Source organism: Bidens hawaiensis, unplaced genomic scaffold (assembly GCF_021521415.1).
Source record: "Bidens hawaiensis isolate Kalapana, Puna unplaced genomic scaffold, B.hawaiensis_p1.1 tig00005681_1, whole genome shotgun sequence".
Lineage (NCBI taxonomy): Eukaryota > Viridiplantae > Streptophyta > Magnoliopsida > Asterales > Asteraceae > Bidens > Bidens hawaiensis.
This window is the reverse complement of record NW_027491371.1, coordinates 232,187-252,132: the sequence shown is the minus strand read 5'-3', so window position 1 is coordinate 252,132 and position 19,946 is coordinate 232,187. Positions and strand designations below refer to the sequence as shown.

Here is a 19,946-nt window from a genome sequence, read left to right as displayed (position 1 = left end):
AATGCAACCATTACGGCCACTTTGCTAACTCTTGCCGTGCACGCCTGGCTCTCAAGCCGTTCAAACCCGGTCTGCACCCCTACTTCTAGACCAGCTGCTAACCCTTCTCAACCCGGTGTTCCTAACACCCGAGCTTGCTACCATTGCGGAGACCCTAACCATCTCCGGAACGCCTGCCCATTACTCACCCATGCTCACCAAGCCCATGTTATGCATGCACCCCGCTATGTTACCTATCCACCACAAGCCCAAGTATACCCCACACCCTATTATACTGCTCAAGCCTACCAAGTGCAAACCAACCAACCTCAAGCCCCTCCTGTTTATGCACCGCAAACCTATGCTCCTCCTGTGCCTCAGCTTATGGCTCCTCCATCGATATCAAATCAAGCTCCTCCTTTGAACCAAGTTGCTCAAACCCCTCAAGGGTCCAATGGTCGAGCGTTTATGATAAATGTGAATCAAGCTCAAAGTTCTAGAGATGTGGCGAATGGTACGTTTCTCTTTGAAAATCGTTATGCTTCGGTATTGCTTGATACGGGTGCCGATAAGAGTTTTATATCTTTGGATTTTGCGTATATTATTAATAAGCCTTGGGATAAATTGTCTAAGCCTTTTACCATAGAAGTAGCCGATGGGAATTCTATTATTATTGATTCGGTAGTCAGGGATTGCGTCATAGTTCTTAACAGAGACGAGTTTCTTATCGACCTCATTTCGATGCAAATGGGTAGTTTTGATGCTATCGTAGGGATGGATTGGTTAACTTTTAATCATGCGGAAGTTGTTTGTTTTGAGAAGTTTATTCGTATAACTCTCGAGAATGGTTGTATTCTTAATGTTTTCTGTGATACTCCAATGTTTAAGCTTAATCTTATGTCGTGCTTTCAAGCTCAACATTATTTACGCATGAAATATGTCACCTTCTTAGCTCTCGTAGTGGAGAAAGAGCGGAAAGAGAAGAAAATATCCGATATTTCGATTGTACATGATTTTCCCGATGTTTTTCCTGATGATGTCACTGGTCTTCCTCCGGTTCGTCAAGTTGAATTCCGAGTTGATCTTATACCCGGATCTAACCCCGTAGCTAAAGCCCCTTACCATCTTGCACCTTCCGAAATGCGAGAACTCTCGAGCCAACTCCAAGAACTTTTGGACAAGGGTTTTATTCACCCGAGTTCTTCTCCTTGAGGTGCACCCATGTTATTCGTCAAGAAGAAAGATGGTTAATTCCACATGTGCATCGATTACCGTGAACTCAACAAGCTTACCGTTAAGAATCGTTATCCACTCCCTCGAATCGATTATCTTTTCGATCAACTTCAAGGAGCCGCATGCTTCTCGAATATCGATCTCCGTTCAGGTTATCATCAACTCCGTGTTAATGAAGAAGACATCCCCAAGACAGCTTTCCGTACTCGTTATGGGAATTACGAGTTATGTGTTATGCCTTTTGGGCTAACTAATGCACCCGCGGTTTTCATGGATCTCATGAACCGTGTGTGTAAACCCTACCTGGACAAGTTCGTTATTGTTTTCATTGATGACATCTTATTCTATTCAAAATCCAAGAACGACCACAAGAATCATCTCCATATCATTCTTGACCTACTTCTTAAGGAGCAATTGTACGCCAAGTTTTCTAAGTGCGAGTTTTGGTTAAAGGAAGTCCAGTTTTTGGGCCACATTATCAACGACAAGGGTATTCATGCTGATGCCGTGAAGATTGAAGTTGTTAAGAATTGGAAGCCGCCAAGTTCTCCCACCGAAGTACGATCTTTCCTTGGTTTGGTGGGATATTACCGTCATTTCATTCGAAACTTTTTGAAGATCGCATCGCCCCTCACCTCTTTAACACACAGGTGCAAAAGCTATGTGTGGGGGTCAAAGCAAGAAGAAGCCTTTCAAACCCTTAAGGACATGCTTTGAAATGCTCTTATTCTTGCTCTTCCCGAAGGAAATGAAGATTTTATCGTTTTCTGCGACGCTTCTAACTAGGGTCTTGGTTGCGTTAACATGCAACGAGGCAAGGTTATCGCTTACGCTTTGAGACAACTCAAGGTTCACGAGAAAAACTATACGACACACGATCTCGAGCTTGGTGCTGTCGTATTTGCCTTGAAAATTTGGAGACACTACCTCTATGGTACGAAGTGTGTGGTGTTACCGATCATAAGAGTCTCCAACATATTTTTTACCAAAATGAACTCAATATGAGACAACGTCGATGGGCCGAGTTGCTTAGCGACTACAAATGCGAAATTCACTATCATCCTGGAAAGGCGAATGTCGTGGCCGACGCTCTCGGTCATAAGAAGCCACTCAAATCCATACTTCTTACTTGCATTCTGGTTCAAAATGATCTCGAAAAGTGTGTTCTCGATGCTCAACACGAATCCGTCACCGAAGGCAATATGTATGACGAGATATCGTGTGGTGCCAAAACCTAACTTGAAACTAAACCCAATGGTTTGCTTTATTTTATGATCCGCTTATGGATCCCAAATCATGATAATCTTTGCACATTTATTATGAACGAAGCTCACAAGTCACTATATTCCATACATCTCGGTGCGGATAAAATGTACGCTGACCTTCGTTCTATCTATTGGTGGTCTGGAATGAAGAAAGACATCGCTCTCTATGTTTCTAAATGCCAATCATGTTCCAAAATGAAAGCCGAACATCACCGACCTTTTGGCTTACTCGAGCAACCTCCCGTCCCCGAGTGGAAATAGGAAGGTATTGCTATGGATTTTATCACTAAGCTTCCCACTACCCGCTTGCAACACGATAGTATTTGGGTAATCGTGAATCATTTAACCAAGTTTGCTCATTTTTTCCCATCAAAGAGACGTATTTTGTTGATCAATTGGCACGTATTTACGTTGAGAATATTATTTGTCATCATGGAACCCCATTATCCATTATTTCCGATCGTGATGGTCGTTTTACTTCTCATTTTTGGAAGTCTCTCCGATCCGCTTTGGGTACTAGTTTGAATCTTAGTACTACTTATCATCCGCAATTTAATGGTTTATCCGAGAGTACGATTCAAACTCTAAAAGATATGCTCTAATCTTGTGTCCTTGATTTTGGAGGCAATTGGGATGTTCATCTACGACTTATCGAGTTCTATTATAATAATAGATTTCACTCTAGCATTGGTATGGCACCTTTTCAAGCACTCTATGGTCGCAAATGTCGCTCCTCAATTTGTTGGAACGAAGTTGGGGAATCTTTGACAATTGGTCCTGAATTAGTTCAAGAAACTACTGATTGTATTGCTCAGATCCGCCGAAACCTCATTGTTGCTCAACGTCACCAGAAAAGTTATGCTGATAAGAGACGTAAACCCCTGGAGTTCAGTATTGGTGATTTTGTTTTACTCAAATCATCCCCTTGGAAGGGAGTCGTTCGTTTTGGAAAGAAAGGAAAACTATCTCCTCGTTTCGTTGGTCCTTTTGAAATCCTTGATAGAGTTGGTCCTGTTGCGTATCGACTCAAGCTTCCTGTTGAACTCTCTAATATTCACCAGGTGTTTCTTGTTTCTGACCTCAAGAAGTGTCTTGCCAAGGGTAATCTCCACATCCCTCTTGATGAAGTTAGTATTGACGAGACTATGCATTTTGTTAAGCAACCCGTTGAGATCATGGATCATAAGGATAAAGTTACTAAGCGAAGCTGCATTCCTCTAGTTAAAGTTCGTTGGAATTCCAAACAAGGCGCCGGGTTTATGTAAGAGCGTGAATACCAGATGCAACTCAAATATCCTCATCTTTTCGTTGTTGCTGATTCTCTAATTTCGGGACGAAATTCCCAAAAGTAGGAGATACTGAAACAATTCAGGTATCCCGCTTTTTCTTTTGTAACCGTTACCCGACCCATTTACGGGTCCGGGCTTTATCATCAATAAAAATTCCCGTATTTATCGAGTTAAATTGAGTTTTTTATTAATATTTAATTATTTATAATTGTATCTTTTAGGTTGTGGCATATTTAACCCAAACTATATGCTTTATCCTCTTTTATACCCATCCTCAAACTTCAGGGTTCTAATTGTAAAGTAGGTTATAACCCATATTTACTAATCTAGATATTCATGAACAGAACCCGGATCCATTATCAGTTCCTTGTACCTGATTACACAACTGGTTAACTGAACCATAATCTTCGTTCTTTTGGTTGCTCTTGATCTCGTAATTATCATAATCATCTTATCCACAGCCTATTAAATGATGAAAATGTGTTAAATTAAATTCATATCGTTCATCATTATCCCATATTAACCAAACCGTAACCGCAATATCAGATTTCTATATAAACGATCATGTTATCTGCAATTGAACCATCCCTCGGAACCTTAAACCTGTCGCCAATAATAAACCTATACATAATTGCATTTTCATCACCTTTTGATTTCTCGTTCTTAACCCATTATCGCCGGCTATTGTGGTGTCCAATTAACCTACTTTCGTTCATTTTTCAAGGTAATTAAACATATGGTTTTGATCACGAGTTGATGCTTAATACAAGCCCCATGATGGATTTGATAAAATATATCAGATTTGATCAAATCGTTTTCTAGGGTTTATATAACAAAACTGTTGTTCCTGCTTGTGTTCATATTTAAAAGAAATTGTCTTTAAACGCATGTCACTGGTAGCCCAATTGGTTAAACATTATGAATCACGGGGTGGAGGTCTCGGGCTCGATCCCCTGCACCCCAGATTTTTAGGTTTTTAATGTTATTTTCTTTTTTTGAACATTTAATAATCATATTAATAATTATAATAATAACTAATTAAAACCATTTTAATAAATACCGACTTTGCAATACTCGTTTAATTCACGTTGTCGTTCGTGTACATACATATAAGCATATATATATATACACACACATACATATAAGTATATAATAACTTAAAACTAATATTTAGATATATATAAAAGTAAACTATATATATATATATATATTTATTTATTTTTAAAATTAAAAGTACTATTTTCCAAGAATGTTTTATTAATTTAACTAATTGTTTTATATAATAAATCTTTATGTATAATATTATATTATTATAATATTAACTTGTTAATGGTTATCGAGTTGTTATAATCCACCTTGTTCTTTACTTAGCGTGTCAATTTTCTCTTTTTCCTCATTAGGCTTTAACGCTCACGTGTGATTTCACGCATTCTTAATATTTCAATCACCTTTGTTCGTCTATTGAGGTGAGTTCCACATTCCCCTACTTTACCGCTTTCAATGTTTTGGGGACATGTGCGTAAAAATAGATTTCCTATATTACTTATAGTCAAACTGTAACTATTGTCTTATGTGTTAACAATTTTATACCATACTTGCTATGTGCTTATGTGCTCATTGTGAATTGCACTCGGAGAGGTCCAACATAATCTCATAATAGTATGATCATACGCCAGTTGTTATAGCCGTCGTGCTTCTCGACATCTCATTTATCTTTGCTCATTGGTTAATTTGTTTATCTCATATGACTTGTTGCACTATTTATTTTTATATATTATATGTACATTAAACTGGTGTGTTACTCACTAAAACTTGTGTTGACAAAACTATTTTATTTTAAACGCATATGCGGGTCATCGTGTGATGTTGATATGAGCTAGATATATATATATATATATATATATATATATATATATATATATATAATTTATAACTATTTCTCACACTTTTTAGTGGGTTTAAAGTTGTTTTTTTTTTTGAAAATTCGTCTAATTGGTTCATATTTGGTTTTAAAAGAGTTGAAGAGACAACGAACCAAAATTTAGTATTATTATATAATGACAATGTCGATTTTCTTAAGAACTAATTCTCCAAATGAGACTATATTTATTGAGTTCGTAAGTTATAGAATAATAATCATAATAACAAACTTCATATATATATAACATGAATAAAAGAATTACATGCATTCATGGGGCTAATTATTAGTATTACATATTTACAGATAAGCAAACATCATTAAATTGATTTTTTGTGATATAATTATATATTTTCTTTTAATCTGGCCCAATAGGAGAAACTAAAAGAAACATGAGTCGGTTAGCATAATGGGCTTTTAATCTACTAAAGGTGGTGTCACCAATTATTTAAAAAGGAGGGTTTCAACAATTAATTGGAGCTTAGGGGGGGGAGGTCGGCTGCTTTAAAAAAAAAGGAACCTTTTGTCTTGCGACAAAAGGTGAACTGTCAAGGGTTTTCGACGAGTGGAGGTTTTAAATGCAACATAGTGGAGTTGGCAATTAAAGGGGTTTGAGTTTTTTCTTATTAGAGTTCGGTCAGAGCAAGGAATTCAAGAAAGAAAGCAGGTCAACTTTATTATTTGATGAACCGTATTATCTATTTGATATTTGTTTCATTAATTATTATGCTTGACTAAACTGTTATACTGCCTGAGTTTGGATGAATACTTTTTAGACTTGTTTTATTTTTGGTTTTGGATTTATTATTGATTGGTTCATTCCTTGGCAAAGTTTTTATTGTATTTGGTTGGGATGCTTATGTGTATTTGGTGTTAATTAATTATCAATTTATTGTTCCCTATTCGTCTTTGTGAATGTTTTTCATGTATGGATGTATATTAGGTTGTTTACTATGTGTTCACAACTAGTTTATGGTTTATTGTTAACGTATTCCATAGGAACGGTAATTGAGAGTTTACATATACCTAGTATACTGCCACTTGAGAGACCGGGAGGTAATTAAGTGTCGTCTGTTTTGGTCTTTTGTGGGGTTCGGTAGTGATTTCACGGGAGTGAGTTACTGGTAGTGCACGGTTTTGTGTCTAGAGTCTTTGTATCTATCATTAACGTATTTGTCGTTTTGATTTATGTAATAAACAATTATGTTATCTTGTAATTCGTTAATGTATTAGTCTAGTTCGCTAAGGATGTTTAGCGAACTAGATCTAAGTTATTTCCCTCCTGATTCGTTAAGGATGTTTAACGAATCAGGGGGTGATTTGTTAAGATTATTTTATTAAGAGTATGTAACGAAGTAGACCCTAGTTTGTTAGGGGATGTTAATGAACTAGGTCAATCTTCTATATATAGTGACCTCTGTCACTGTTTAATATAAGCTTTGAGAATTAAATAACGAACCTCTGCCCGATTCTCTCTCAATCTTCATACTGATATTATTTACATACATACAACCAATAGATATAGATATATAACGTATTAACTAGAGATCGATGGCAATGATGAACTAGATCCGTATTTAGGTTAATTTATAAACAACTCAGATCTGAGATCTGTGTTAGTAACAGTTAACTGAGATCAAACAAGTGGTATCAGAGCTTTCGGTGCTCTATTGCTCTTGAATTTGATAGTTAATTCGTTATTATAGACGTTTAATTGTTATTTTGTGTTAATTTTATGTTTGGTTTGATTTTGAATCGAATTAAGGTTGATCTGGTTTGATTATGGAAGGATTGGATTAGTTTTGGGTTTGGTAAGGTAATTGTGAACTGTGGTTGACTGGAATTGAGGTTTTGATTGTGTTTGGATTGTGTTTGTTTGGATCTGGAATTGACCGAGAATAGGGGATCGGTTTGTGGTTAAATTGGTTATGGTTATTGGTGAATTGGATTATGAGATTGATACGATGAGATTAGTGATCGATTTACGAGTATTTTGGTGATTGATTTTTGCGATTTGGTTGAGAATTAAGTGTGTATTACAAATCTGGGTTTCTGGGTTAGTGTTCTTCATTTCCAGATTTCTGGAAATCTTCTTTGAAGATTTGAAGATTTGAATACATAGTTGATTTGTTATGAATTTTGATTCGTTAACATATTTAACCAATTCGTTATGAATTTTGGTTGATTCGTTAACCAGTTCCCTATACAATCTAATTCGTGATTACTAATTCATGTGACACATGTTATACCTCGGAAACTGTGTTATAACAACCTTTGCCACGTGGCATTCGGTGTCAGAGTTGGTTACAAACCGTTGTAACAACCTGATTCGCTATAAGTTGATTCGTTATCAACTGTAGCTTGTTCGTTATCTAATTCGCTGCGTATTTCTTAGTGATTCGTTACAGAAAATTTTCTAATTCGCTAAGCTTATACTTAGTGATTTTCTTAGTCAATTCGTTATTTTGACTCATTCGTTGACCATCAGATTCGTGACTTGATTCGTTACTTAATTTCAATTCTGATTCGTTACCTAATAAACCTCAACTTCGTTAAGGTTTAATTCGTTGTTTACTGTTTACAGTTCGCTACAACTGTTCACAGTTCGTTACATTTACTGTTAACAGTTCATTACATTGTTTACAGTTCGTTACCTAATTTTAACTCTTGACATTTGAGAAAATTGATTATTTAGCAAACATGGCTGGTATGTATGCACTCGCTTCTCAAAACATGTTGATGCAACAAATGTTGCAACTTGATACTGAGATCGGTTCACATTCGAAATGTCCTCGTTTAATGAAATTTAGCGATTTTGCTAAATTGGAACCCCGTTTCCGAGCTCATCTTGGGTCAGTTCATCCTGAGTGTTCGTACTGTTTGGATGAGGTTTACACTGTTCCTATGATTGGAGATGAGACTATTGGTTTTACACCTAAAGCCATCTCACAATACTCGGTTGAAGAGAAGAAAGCATTGGAAATAGAGACAAAAGCTTATTCTACTCTTACTATGGCTTTGCCATAAAATATTTTTCACCAAGTAGGGAGTATAAAGATTTGTGCCTTGTTATTCCAACATATCCGAATGAGAAGTATGGGAAACACAGCTGAAAGCAAAAAGGTTATGCTTAAGTTTCAATTCAGAAACTTTAATCTGCTTAAGGGTGAAACGGTTAAAGAAATGACTACAAGGTTTAATCATCTGATAGCCGAGATGGATAAAATGAAGTTGGAAATATCAGAAGCAGATAAGATTGATACTATTAAGAGTGTTTTTGCCAAGTTCTTATTCAACATTCTTGATGGTTTTGAAAGAGAATAATTATTTTTCTAATTAAGATTTGACTGCATCAGAATTTATGCAAAAGATCGAAAAACGAGAATATGATCTTAAATGTCAAAAATCTTCAAAGGAAAATCAAGATCCTGCATTTTATGGGGGAAGTATGCCGTTAAGTTCAACAATTTCTCCTATCACTACATTTCTTACTCAACATGCAAATGATAATGCAACAACTATGTATAGTGATCCACGTGCTTGTTTTTATACAGCTGGAAATACTGGTTCATATGGTGGATCTGGAACTTCATCATCCACGAATCAATTCTCATCTCAAACAAATGTAAACATGAGGGAGGCTGAACAAAACTTTGCATTTTTATCTGCTTTCATGACTTCATATGAGAATTTGGTTAGCAGTAAGATTGCTACAAGTGATCTGACTGATGAAGATTACGATCAGATTGATCGTGATGATTTAGAACTGATGGACTTAAAGTGGAACATGGCTATGATAGTTAGAAAAGTTAAGAGGTATATGCAGAGAACGGGTAAAGATCTTCCTTCGTTGAACAAGAAATTGGGGTTTGATAAATTAAAGGTCAAGTGTTACAATTGTCAAGAATTTGGTCACTTTGCCAAAGAATGTGATAAGCCTTAAAAGGAGTATACCGGTCCCAGAAAGCAAGATTAAAACTCATCAGGAAAGAGTGGTAATGATACAGGAAAGTCTTCTGGAGGTAAACCTTCATCTTCTGGATCTCAAGCAATGTTATCCAATGTAGATGGAGATGACTGGTCACAAAGGTTATTATGTGGTAACAATCAAGCAAATCTTGCAATGTTTGGATTTCCTGAGTACTCTCAAGATGTGAGTGGAAGCGAGATTTCTTCTGATTCTGATACTGAGTCTGAGTCTGATGATTCAAGTGAAAATCTTCCAACTACTTTCGCTTGTATGGCAAAGATCCGTGATTCAACCACATCTGCTTGCATGGCTAAGCAAAATAAGGTTAGTAATTCTTCTTCTAACGTAGGTATTAAACTTTCATGTGTTGATTGTGAAACCATTAAACCTAAGTTAGATGCATTGAAAGCCCATAATGATAGTTTAGTTAAGGAGATCGCTTCGTTGAAAGATACTTATAGGCAATTTGTAACCTCTCAAATGAAATCTAGAGAGAAGATTGAAGCATTGACTATAAGTAACCATGATCTTAAGGCTGAGTTATCAGTTAAAATGACTATCAATGATCAAAATTTCAAAAAATCTTGAAATATAGATCAAAGATAACCGATCTTGAGAATGAGGTTCTTGAGTTAAAGAACAGATTGGGAAAATTTAGAAACTCTTACTTTTTGTTAAATGAAATAATTGAAGTTTTTGGTAAACAAAAAGATTCAAAGAAAGGAATAGGTTTTGTTGAGATTCCACCACCTTTTCATAATGATTACAAACCAAATCCTTTTGCTAAACAAGAAGAGGATGTGATTGTTAAAGAATCTGTGATTCCTGAAAAGACAAAACCAGTTAATGTTAAATCCCAATCTTCAATTCAGAAGCCTAATGTTCAAAGCAACAAAGTTTTTGTTGAAAATGGTGACAAAGTTATCATTGAGGATGTGTTCGAACCTGATATTATACACAAGAACAAGAACATTCCAAGTTCTAATCACATACTTTGTGAACTTCATGAATTTGAGGAGGTTGTGTATGGTTCGCACACAACCAAGGTGAAACTAGATGCTCATGTTAATGTCAAACCAGTGAGGGCTAAGAAACCAGAAAAACCCAAAATTTCTGATAAGGATTTGTTGCGTTTCATAAATCCAACTGTTTCCAAGCCATCTACTGGTAGAGTATTTAACTTAAAGGGGATAGACACGATGTTCACAGAGAAAGACATTCCAATAAGTATCATTAAACCAGAACTTATTGAGGTGTATTTCACAATGAAACTTCCAAGATTCAAGATCTTGAACGTTGATATGCCCAAACAAAAACATCAGCTTCATCTGATCCATTGACTAAATCAAAACAAGTTTTAAAACAGGCTAAGAAAATCCAATTTGTGAAGTCAACTGGAACAGATACGTTGAAATGTTTTTCAAACTGTTCTAATTTAGATTTCTACTTGAAAAAGAAATCTGAGTTATCTGATGATTTTGCTAAGAGCATGACCAAAAATGTGAGTCATCATCCATCATCAGTGTCACATGTTCCAACTAAAACTCAACATCATCATGTTGACATGCGAAGCTGTTTCCTTTGCGGTCAACAAGGTCATGTAGTAAGAAATTGTGGCCAGAAGAACTATCAGAATCTTCATCCTTTTATCAAGGACCATTCCAAGCCGGTTCCTCTGGTAAAGAAGATTCTAAAACGACCTGTGTCATATGCTAATGAAACTCATATTATGTTCTCTAACGTGCATCCTCGAAAAGTTGTTCATGTGAATGAAACTCATGGTTCTGTTAAACCAAAGTTTATTCCAATCGAACCATTATGCAAAAATGTTAATTCAAATGTAGTTCAAGCTGCGTATCTAAGACGAAAGTCTAAGAAACCTGTAACTTATTCTCAAGTCGCTGAACAACAATTGAATGCAACTAAGTGTACCTTTTCTCATGAAAACCAAAAGGTGCCCAAGACTGAGGCCTGGGCTGCCTTTTTGAACTAATCATTTTCGTTTATGTGTAGGGTAAATCCAAGACCATTTTTGGTGAAAACTGGATCATGGATAGTGGACGTTCTCGTCATATTACTGGGAATCTCGACCTCTTAACAAATGTAAGAAATATTTAAGGGGGTTATGTGGCGTTTGTTGGGAATTCTGGGGGTATGATTACACAAGAAGGTGATGTTTCGAATGGGCATATTACTTTTGAGAAGGTTAACTATTATGATAAAGTGGACCATAATTTATTGAGTGTGTCGCAAATCTGTAACAAGAAATACACTACAGTATTTACAGATAAAGAGTGTCTGATTTTAAAACCGGGGTATGTGATTCCCAAGGACATGGTTATCATGCGATCACCTCAATCAAATGATATTTATGTCTTGAATATGAGTTCTAAAGTATCAACATCAATCGAATCATGTTTTGTCTCGAGAGCAACCGAGAAAGACTCTATTCTATGGCATCGTAGAATGGGCCACATTCATGTTCGTAAGATGAACTATCTAATGGCAAATGACTTAGTTGATGGTGCGTCTTTGAAGAATTTTAAGTTATCCGATCACTGTGTTTCTTGAAAAAAGGGCAAACAGAAGAAGTCACATCCTTCTAAGTTATTGAATTCCATTGATACTCCACTTGAGCGACTTCATATGGATCTTTTCGGTCCAGTGAATCGTACTAGTATTTCTGGAGATTGGTATTGCCTGGTAGTTACTGATGATTATTCACGATACTCATGGGTCTTGTTTATGAGTTTGAAAGATCAAACACCGGTTCTCGTTCAAAATTTAATCACTAAGATCGAATCACTATACAAACAGAAAGTGAGGAGATTCGAAGTGACAATGGTACTGAATTTAAAAATACCGTATTGGATTTATTTTGTTTACAAAAAGGAATTCATCGAGAATACAGTGCCCCATATGTACCACAACAAAACGGTGTTGCTGAACGAAAGAATAGAACATTGATTGAAGCTGCTAGAACGATGCTTGCTGATTCAAAGCTTCCTGTTCAGTTTTGTAATGAGGCGGTGAATACTGCTTGTTATACACTCAATCGAGTTCTAACTTGTAAGAGACTGAAGAAGACAAGTTATGAGCTGTTGAATAATCGTAACCTAATTTAAAGTACTTGGAGCCGTTTGGATGTCCGTGTACTATGTTGAAAAAGGATGTAGGAAAGTTCTATGAAAAAGCCATTGAAGGATATTTCCTGGGGTATGCTTCTCCTAAGAAACGTGCATTTAATTTTACGTCTGGTTGTGTTGAAAAATGGTACCATGTGGACTGTCAAAAGTACACTACTCCTTCTCAAGGGAAAGGTCCCGACTGGATGTTTGATTATGATGATTTATTTAATTCGTTTACACCATCAACTGAGCAACCAGATGAAGACCTAGTTCGAGCTTATTTTGAGAATCAATTGGAAATTCCATGATTTTCTAGTTCTAATGATGTTGAAGCTCCAATTGCTGCTCCAACTAAAGAACCTATAAACGAGTCTCCAGTTTTCTTCGACAATGCATCTACTTCATCTGATGACACTCCAGTTGTTGATCAAGTTATCAAACTTGATAGTGATATTTCATCTCACGATCTGGGTGAACATTACACTAGTTTATTTGAAACTGTTGATGTTCCTGAGAATCCCGTTCTTAGGATTCATAATTATCATCCAAAAGAAAACATTATTGGAGAACTTGATGTGGGAGTTCAAACAAGACATCAAGTTGCTTCGTTAAGTGAGAATAATGTATTATGCTTATGCTGACTTACATTCGTCTGGGATTGTAAATCTTGCTATGCAAGAAGCAATGCAAGAAGAATTACAGCAATTTGCACGTTTGGGTGTTTGAGATCTTATCGACAAACCTGCTAGAGTCAAGAAGGCGATTCCGACTAAGTGGGTATATAAATGTAAGAAAGACGATCGTGGAGTAATTGTGAGAAACAAGGCACGTTTAGTGGTGCAAGGTTTTCATCAGCAAGAGAGTATTGACTACACTGAAGTATATGCTATAGTTGCAAGATTAGAGTTGATTCGAATCTTTCTGGCATATGCTGCTTACAAGAACATTAAAATATATCAAATGGATGTCAAAAGTGCTTTTCTCAATGGTGAACTTCATGAGGAAGTGTTTGTTTTACAGCCTCCAGGTTCTGAAGATCCTGATTATCCTGACCGAGTTTACTGTTTAAAGAAGGCATTATATGGTCTACATCAAGCCCCGAGATCATGGTATGGCACACTCGCCGACCATCTGATGGATAATGGTTTCAAACGTGGTACTGTTGACTGCACTTTGTTTTATAAGAATATTGGTGATGATCTTCTCCTCGTTCAGATTTAGGTTGATGACATAATTTTTGGGTCAACAAACGACATGTTGTGTAAGGAGTTTGAGAAATCAATGCAAACCAAGTTCGAGATGAGTTCGATGGGAGAGATGGATTTCTTTTTAGGGTTGCAGGTTCATCAGTCTGCGAAAGGAATTTTCATTCATCGGACAAAGTATGTGAACGATGTCTTGAGCCGATTCAAGATTACTGCCGGAAAAATCCCTTCTACTCCTCTTCCCGTACAACAACATCTTCGCGACTACGGTTTGAAGTTTCTTACTTCTCCCGTCTTAATTGATAATTCTGCTGCCATTAGTATCACCAAAAATCCCGTACAACATTCTAAAACGAAACATATCGAAATTCGATATCATCAATACGGGATTGTTATGAAAAGAAATTAATTGACCTTGAGAAAGTACATACTGATTTTCAGAAAGCCGATCTATTTACCAAAGCCTTTGATAAAACGCGTTTTCAATTTTTGCTTGGTTTAAATGGATTGAAGGCACTCGCTGATATCCTGAAACAAGGATGATTATCTGTCTTTTCTGTTAATTTTTGGTTTAATATTTTATTTTGTTTTTAGGTTTTAGGGGGGTGAATCTTATAAAATACAAAAAATATTGTGCGTTTTCGTTTGTATAGATAAAACCTAAAAACATTAGAAACTTTTGAAAAAAAAATCAAAAATATTGTGATCTCTTGAATTTATTTTGAAAAACCAAAAACATCTTAAAATTTGAAAAATCAAAAAGATTGTGTTTTCAGTTTGTACAGAAAATTTTGGAAAAATCAAAAAGATTGTGTTTTCAGTTTGTAGAGAAAATTTTGAAAAAGTCAAAAAGATTGTGAATTTCCTGTTTATAAAGAAAAATCTGAAAAGACAAAAAAAATTGTGTTTTTAGTTTGTAAAGAGAAAAACCAAAAAGATTTTTGCTTACGTTCGCTGAAAATTATGCCATTTACTTCTATTTGAAAGACATATACTTGTATATGTTTGGCCTTGATAATTGCTTGTAAATCTTCGGGATAGCCATTTACCAGATAACGGAAAGTATTTGGGGTGTTCGTTAAGCTCTCTACTTTATTTTCTAGCTGAAAATTATGTCATTTATTTAAGTTTGTGAAGCATGCTTGCATGTTTTGGTCCTGTTTTGTAGATGGATAGGATAGCCATTAATTTATGAACTTAAATTAACTGGGGAGATTAAATTTTGTTTATGCTCTCAAAATTTTGAGTTTTTGAAGTAAAAAGAGAAAATGATAGTACATTGACTATTTGACCCCAAATCCAGAAAGAAATAAGCTTAAAAGAACGAGTGCTTAATCATTGGTGCATTGATAGGTCTTAAACAAGCTGTTAGAGTAAAGTAAGTGATATAAACCTAAAGAAAAGCCAAATTGAAAGAGGTGTTAGTCTCTAGAAAAAGTCTCGGTGAGGATGGCAGAAATGTAATAACCAGTCATACTCAAGCCTTATAGTTGTTGATCACCCAAAAATATAATAAAGCAAATAACAAGCGTTAGGATTCTGGGCACTGTGAGTCTTTATGCGGCTTAATCATCTGGGTATTCATATGCATGAATATTTCACTTGCTTTTAGAGCAAACCCAAAGTCATTAAACTTGAGCACCACTGTACTTCGTACAATCCAAATTACTGACTTGATCAAAATCCGCTGTTAGTCATACACTTGTTCCTCCATTGCGTGCATCTCAATACCAATAAGAAACGGACCCCAAGGGATACAATGTATGTAAGCCGACAGATGGACTCGTGCATACTCAATCTTCAAAATATTCTTCAATCTTCAAAATTTTGATCAACACTATAACGGTTTAAGTCAAGTTGGGGTGATTTGGCAAAAATCAAATTAAGCTTGAACCGAGATTAGGGGCTGATAGTTTCTGATATTCTGTGCGCTAATTGAACCCTAAATCATATCACAAAAATGCTTGAAGGCTTGTTATAAGATTTAAGTGGACAACAATATCAATGACCGACTTAATGCCAGTCATAATATCGCTGGAATATAAAACTGTGATGGAAGGGCATTTTGGTCAATATGATTCTCTGCTCAAACCCAACAAAAATACAAAAATATGTACTGCTTTTAAAAATAAACCATATAAAACCACAAAAATATTGTCTATTTTCTAGTTCGGATATTTTCTCGTAAATACATTCTTTAATTTTTACAAAATACCAAAAATATTTTATCCTTTTATTTTACATATTATTTAAGTTGTATCTTTAAGTTATGTTTCAAAAACGTGAAACGTTTTAAGTTATTCGATTATCAAGATAAAGATTTTCGATAATTCAATGTAAGTTAATGTTAATTTTAATTTGATTTATTTATTTATTTGATTTATTTATTTTATTAAAATTCATTTAATTTAAAAGATAAAATCAAATAATGTCTAATTCGTTAATTATGGATAACGAATTAGGTGTTTTTAACGAACTACACTCTAGTTCGTTCTCCTAATTCGCTTCTGCATTCTGTAACGAAACACTTCTAGTTCGTTATGCATATTTAACGAATCAAGACATGAATCAAGCCTCATTCGCTACTCTGCGCATTCAAGTTGACTAACGAATTAGCTGATTCGTTATTTAAAATTTCAAACGAATTAGATCTGATTCGTGCTTTGGGAAACGTGTAAGGACAGAGTATATAGGACAGCGTGTATACGAACCGTCCTATACTATTCATCTTTCTTCCTTACACTTAACGTTACCCTGCTCAAATTTTTCATAATTTTCCGATTATCAAAATTTGGACTTTTGAGTATACCAGTTGTTGCTAAGGTATAGATGATCACTTCTTTGTGATTTTCGTAAAAAAATGATACAGCTTTGATATGCTAATTATGCGATTTTGTTCAGGATTTTTAAGGTTTTTGAAACCTTGTATAACCAGATTCATACTTTGTTAATGTATTTTATTTTATATCATTGTGATCGGAATGTCACTCCGAGACCCTTGGTAGTCTTTAATCAGAGTTTGATTCTAGATTGCCGGGTCAATTGATTGTTTGTTGTTTCGGGTGTTTATGCTCTGTTAAAAACCTTAATAACCTAACTTATTTCATGTTGTTGAACCTCAAATCAACTCCATTTGCTTCATATTGTGTTACCGAGATCGTTACGCATGTCGATTCGGTTATTCAACGATAATTATGGAATAATCGATACTGGATTCATACTGTTGACCTTCAGTGTTCTTATTTAATTTTGACTTTGACTATGAGAGTCAAAGATTAAGTCTAATGTTTGACCATTCGTTAACTTTAGCGAATTTAAACTTATCCATGTTCAATTCGTTAAGGATTTACACGAACTTGAACAACGAATCATTCACTTAGCGAATCAGATATGGATTCGTCAATTTGGAACGAACTAGAAGTTAGTTCATTATTATTAATAGTTAATTCGTTGTTTCTTTTCGTTAATTTATTTACTTGATAGCGACTCAGTCAATTCGTTATACTTTTGTAATGAATCTGATTGTTTTGATAACGAATGACATTTCAAAATTGATTATTTAATTAATTTAACTAAGTAATGTAAATTAATAAAATATTCAAAAGGACTAAACGCGTTGATACATCGATTACACACGACATCTAAAAATTAAATACACTGCCTATTGATAGATATATATAAATGCCTAAACTATATTAAACATTCACATTACTTATATTAGTCTATATTTATTCAGTGTAATGGCCGATCAAATGGATCAAGACCCACCTGCTGCTCTCCAAGAACAAGAACAACCTCAAGAACAAGTTGAAGTAAAGTTACTACCGTATGAGAAGAAGCACAACATATGTGCTTATGTTGATCCAGATGTTGCTGACGTAGCCGTGTTTGGGGATGTATTGGCATTTTTACGACGCTCGGTGATACACTATGCTATAACTGCTCGACCTACTGTTTATCTGAGCATTATTAGGCAGTTCTGGAATACTGCTGAGTTTGTTGAAGTCGAGAATCACATTCAAGCCACTATCAACCAAACTCCTATAACAGTGGATGTTGAAGTGATTAGAAGGGTGCTTCGGTTTTAGACAATGATGATAACCCAAGTGAGTTTGATAATGAGTTAATCAAGGGTTTGTTCAGACGTGTACGTTATGGCGGAGACATTGAGGAGTCTATGTTTAACAAAAATGGTTTATGCCCTCCCTACAAGTATCTTTTACACGTATTGATTCATTGTATGGGTGGTCGTAAAGGTGGATTTGATGAATGTTGTATTAGTCTACAATCGGCATTTGTGGCACTTGTTCTCAATAAACCATTCAACTTCTCAGAAATGGTCTTCGATCATTTGAAAGAGCAAGTTCAGCAAACGGCTCAGAAGAAGAAGTTCTTAATGTAGCCCCGATTTCTCCAGTTGATAATTCAAGATTTGATACCAAACTTGGTTATTGATCCCACATTGGTGGACGATGTGCTTCCTTTGGAACACATGAAAGCTGCAACTGTACGTAGAATGAAGATCTATCGTAAAGAGAGGCCACGGGACAAACGTATGATTGGTCATATTATTAACCTTGATTATGTATGTCCTCCCAATGAACGTTGGATCCATGATAACTCGGATTCCAAGCGTGAGGGAGGAGAAGGTGGGAACAACAGTGGTGATGATGGTGGAAATGGTGGTGCTGGTGATGCAGCTCTTCAAGAACAACAAGATGCAGTCAGTGCCGTGTTAGCTGCCACAATTGCAGAACAACGTGAACGGAAACGAAAGTGTAAAGCACCAGCTTCTGAAGTTCCAGCCAAGAGACGTGTATCAGCTGGAGCTGGTGTAATTATTGGTGTTCCACCGCCTCTTACAACCATGTCTCAACGCCCGGCAATGCCGGTTACTACTAGCACTCCGACGCTTACCTTGACGACGACGATGGTTCCTCATGAGAGACTTGGATTGATTCCACAGATGGCATTAGCTGAAATACCAATGCCTTCTGCTACACCTTCCACGGTTCCACCAACACCGTCCCTGAGGCCTCCTTAACCTAGTGATGTCTCTTTTATGAGAATTACACAGCCTCAGGGACCAATCCAGCCAGTTCATCCATCTCTGTACAACATGCCATTAAACCGTCAAGTCGACATGCTTTTGAATCTTCTTCATTTAAACGAAAATCAAATGTCGGCTGACCGAACTAACCAAGAACGCCTAATGGACAACCAAAGAAAGATGATGGGTTATGTTTCGTTTTGTCAAAAAGAGACTAAAGAGCTTCGTGCGATTGTTGAGTCTCAGGGGGTGAAACTCAAAGAACAAGAAGATTTGATATTGCAGTTAACTTGCAAAGATGATGCTCTAAAGAAGCTCAAGAACGATGACGAAGATCCTGATGACTCTGGTGCAGGAGGTGAGCCTAAACAAACGCACGGTTCATCTTCAGGTGCAGGTACCAGTGGTGGTGATGACTCGAATAAACAGATTATTGTTTATAAGGACTATACAGCTGCCAAACCTATCGAGATGATAGAAGCTGATACAGTCATATTTGTGGATGGAATGGGGATAGTTAGGAGTGTGGTGAATAGGAATGAGATTGAGGTTGGACAGTTTATTGAGCGAGCCTTAACACGAGAGCAGATTTCATTACTACTTGGTCTGAATGACGAAAAATTGACCGTGTTAGAGGCAGAGCCGGATGTTGAGGTATTAAACGATGAAGAGATCTTAAATGATCCAACTGTTGGGATAAACACGGATTATATTTATGAAGACGAGGAAGTTGAGGTTGAAGACGTCACTGCTGAGGAGTATCCTGACTTGATTCAACACGCAAATGTTGATCAAGGTGCTCCAGCTTTCAATGAGAAAACGTTTAAAGCTGCTGAAGATGATTTGGAAAAGACATCCAAGGGTAAGAAGGTGGTTGACACGAGATTCAACTCAATTGAGAATCCAACC

The 19,946-nt window shown here is 36.0% G+C and overlaps 1 protein-coding gene across 1 annotated transcript; it reads left to right on the top strand.

Annotated features, from left to right (window-relative positions):
• Positions 1 to 363: 363 nt before the first annotated feature.
• On the top strand, positions 364 to 1,191 carry LOC143630508 (uncharacterized). The gene has a single exon (XM_077099503.1). The coding sequence runs from the start codon at positions 364 to 366 to the stop codon at positions 1,189 to 1,191; it is 828 nt and encodes a 275-aa protein (XP_076955618.1).
• Positions 1,192 to 19,946: the final 18,755 nt, after the last annotated feature.

Bases quoted from the DNA above. Each gene is read 5' to 3' on its own strand.
- LOC143630508 (XM_077099503.1), top strand. From the start codon at position 364: ATGGCTCCTCCATCGATATCAAATCAAGCTCCTCCTTTGAACCAAGTT.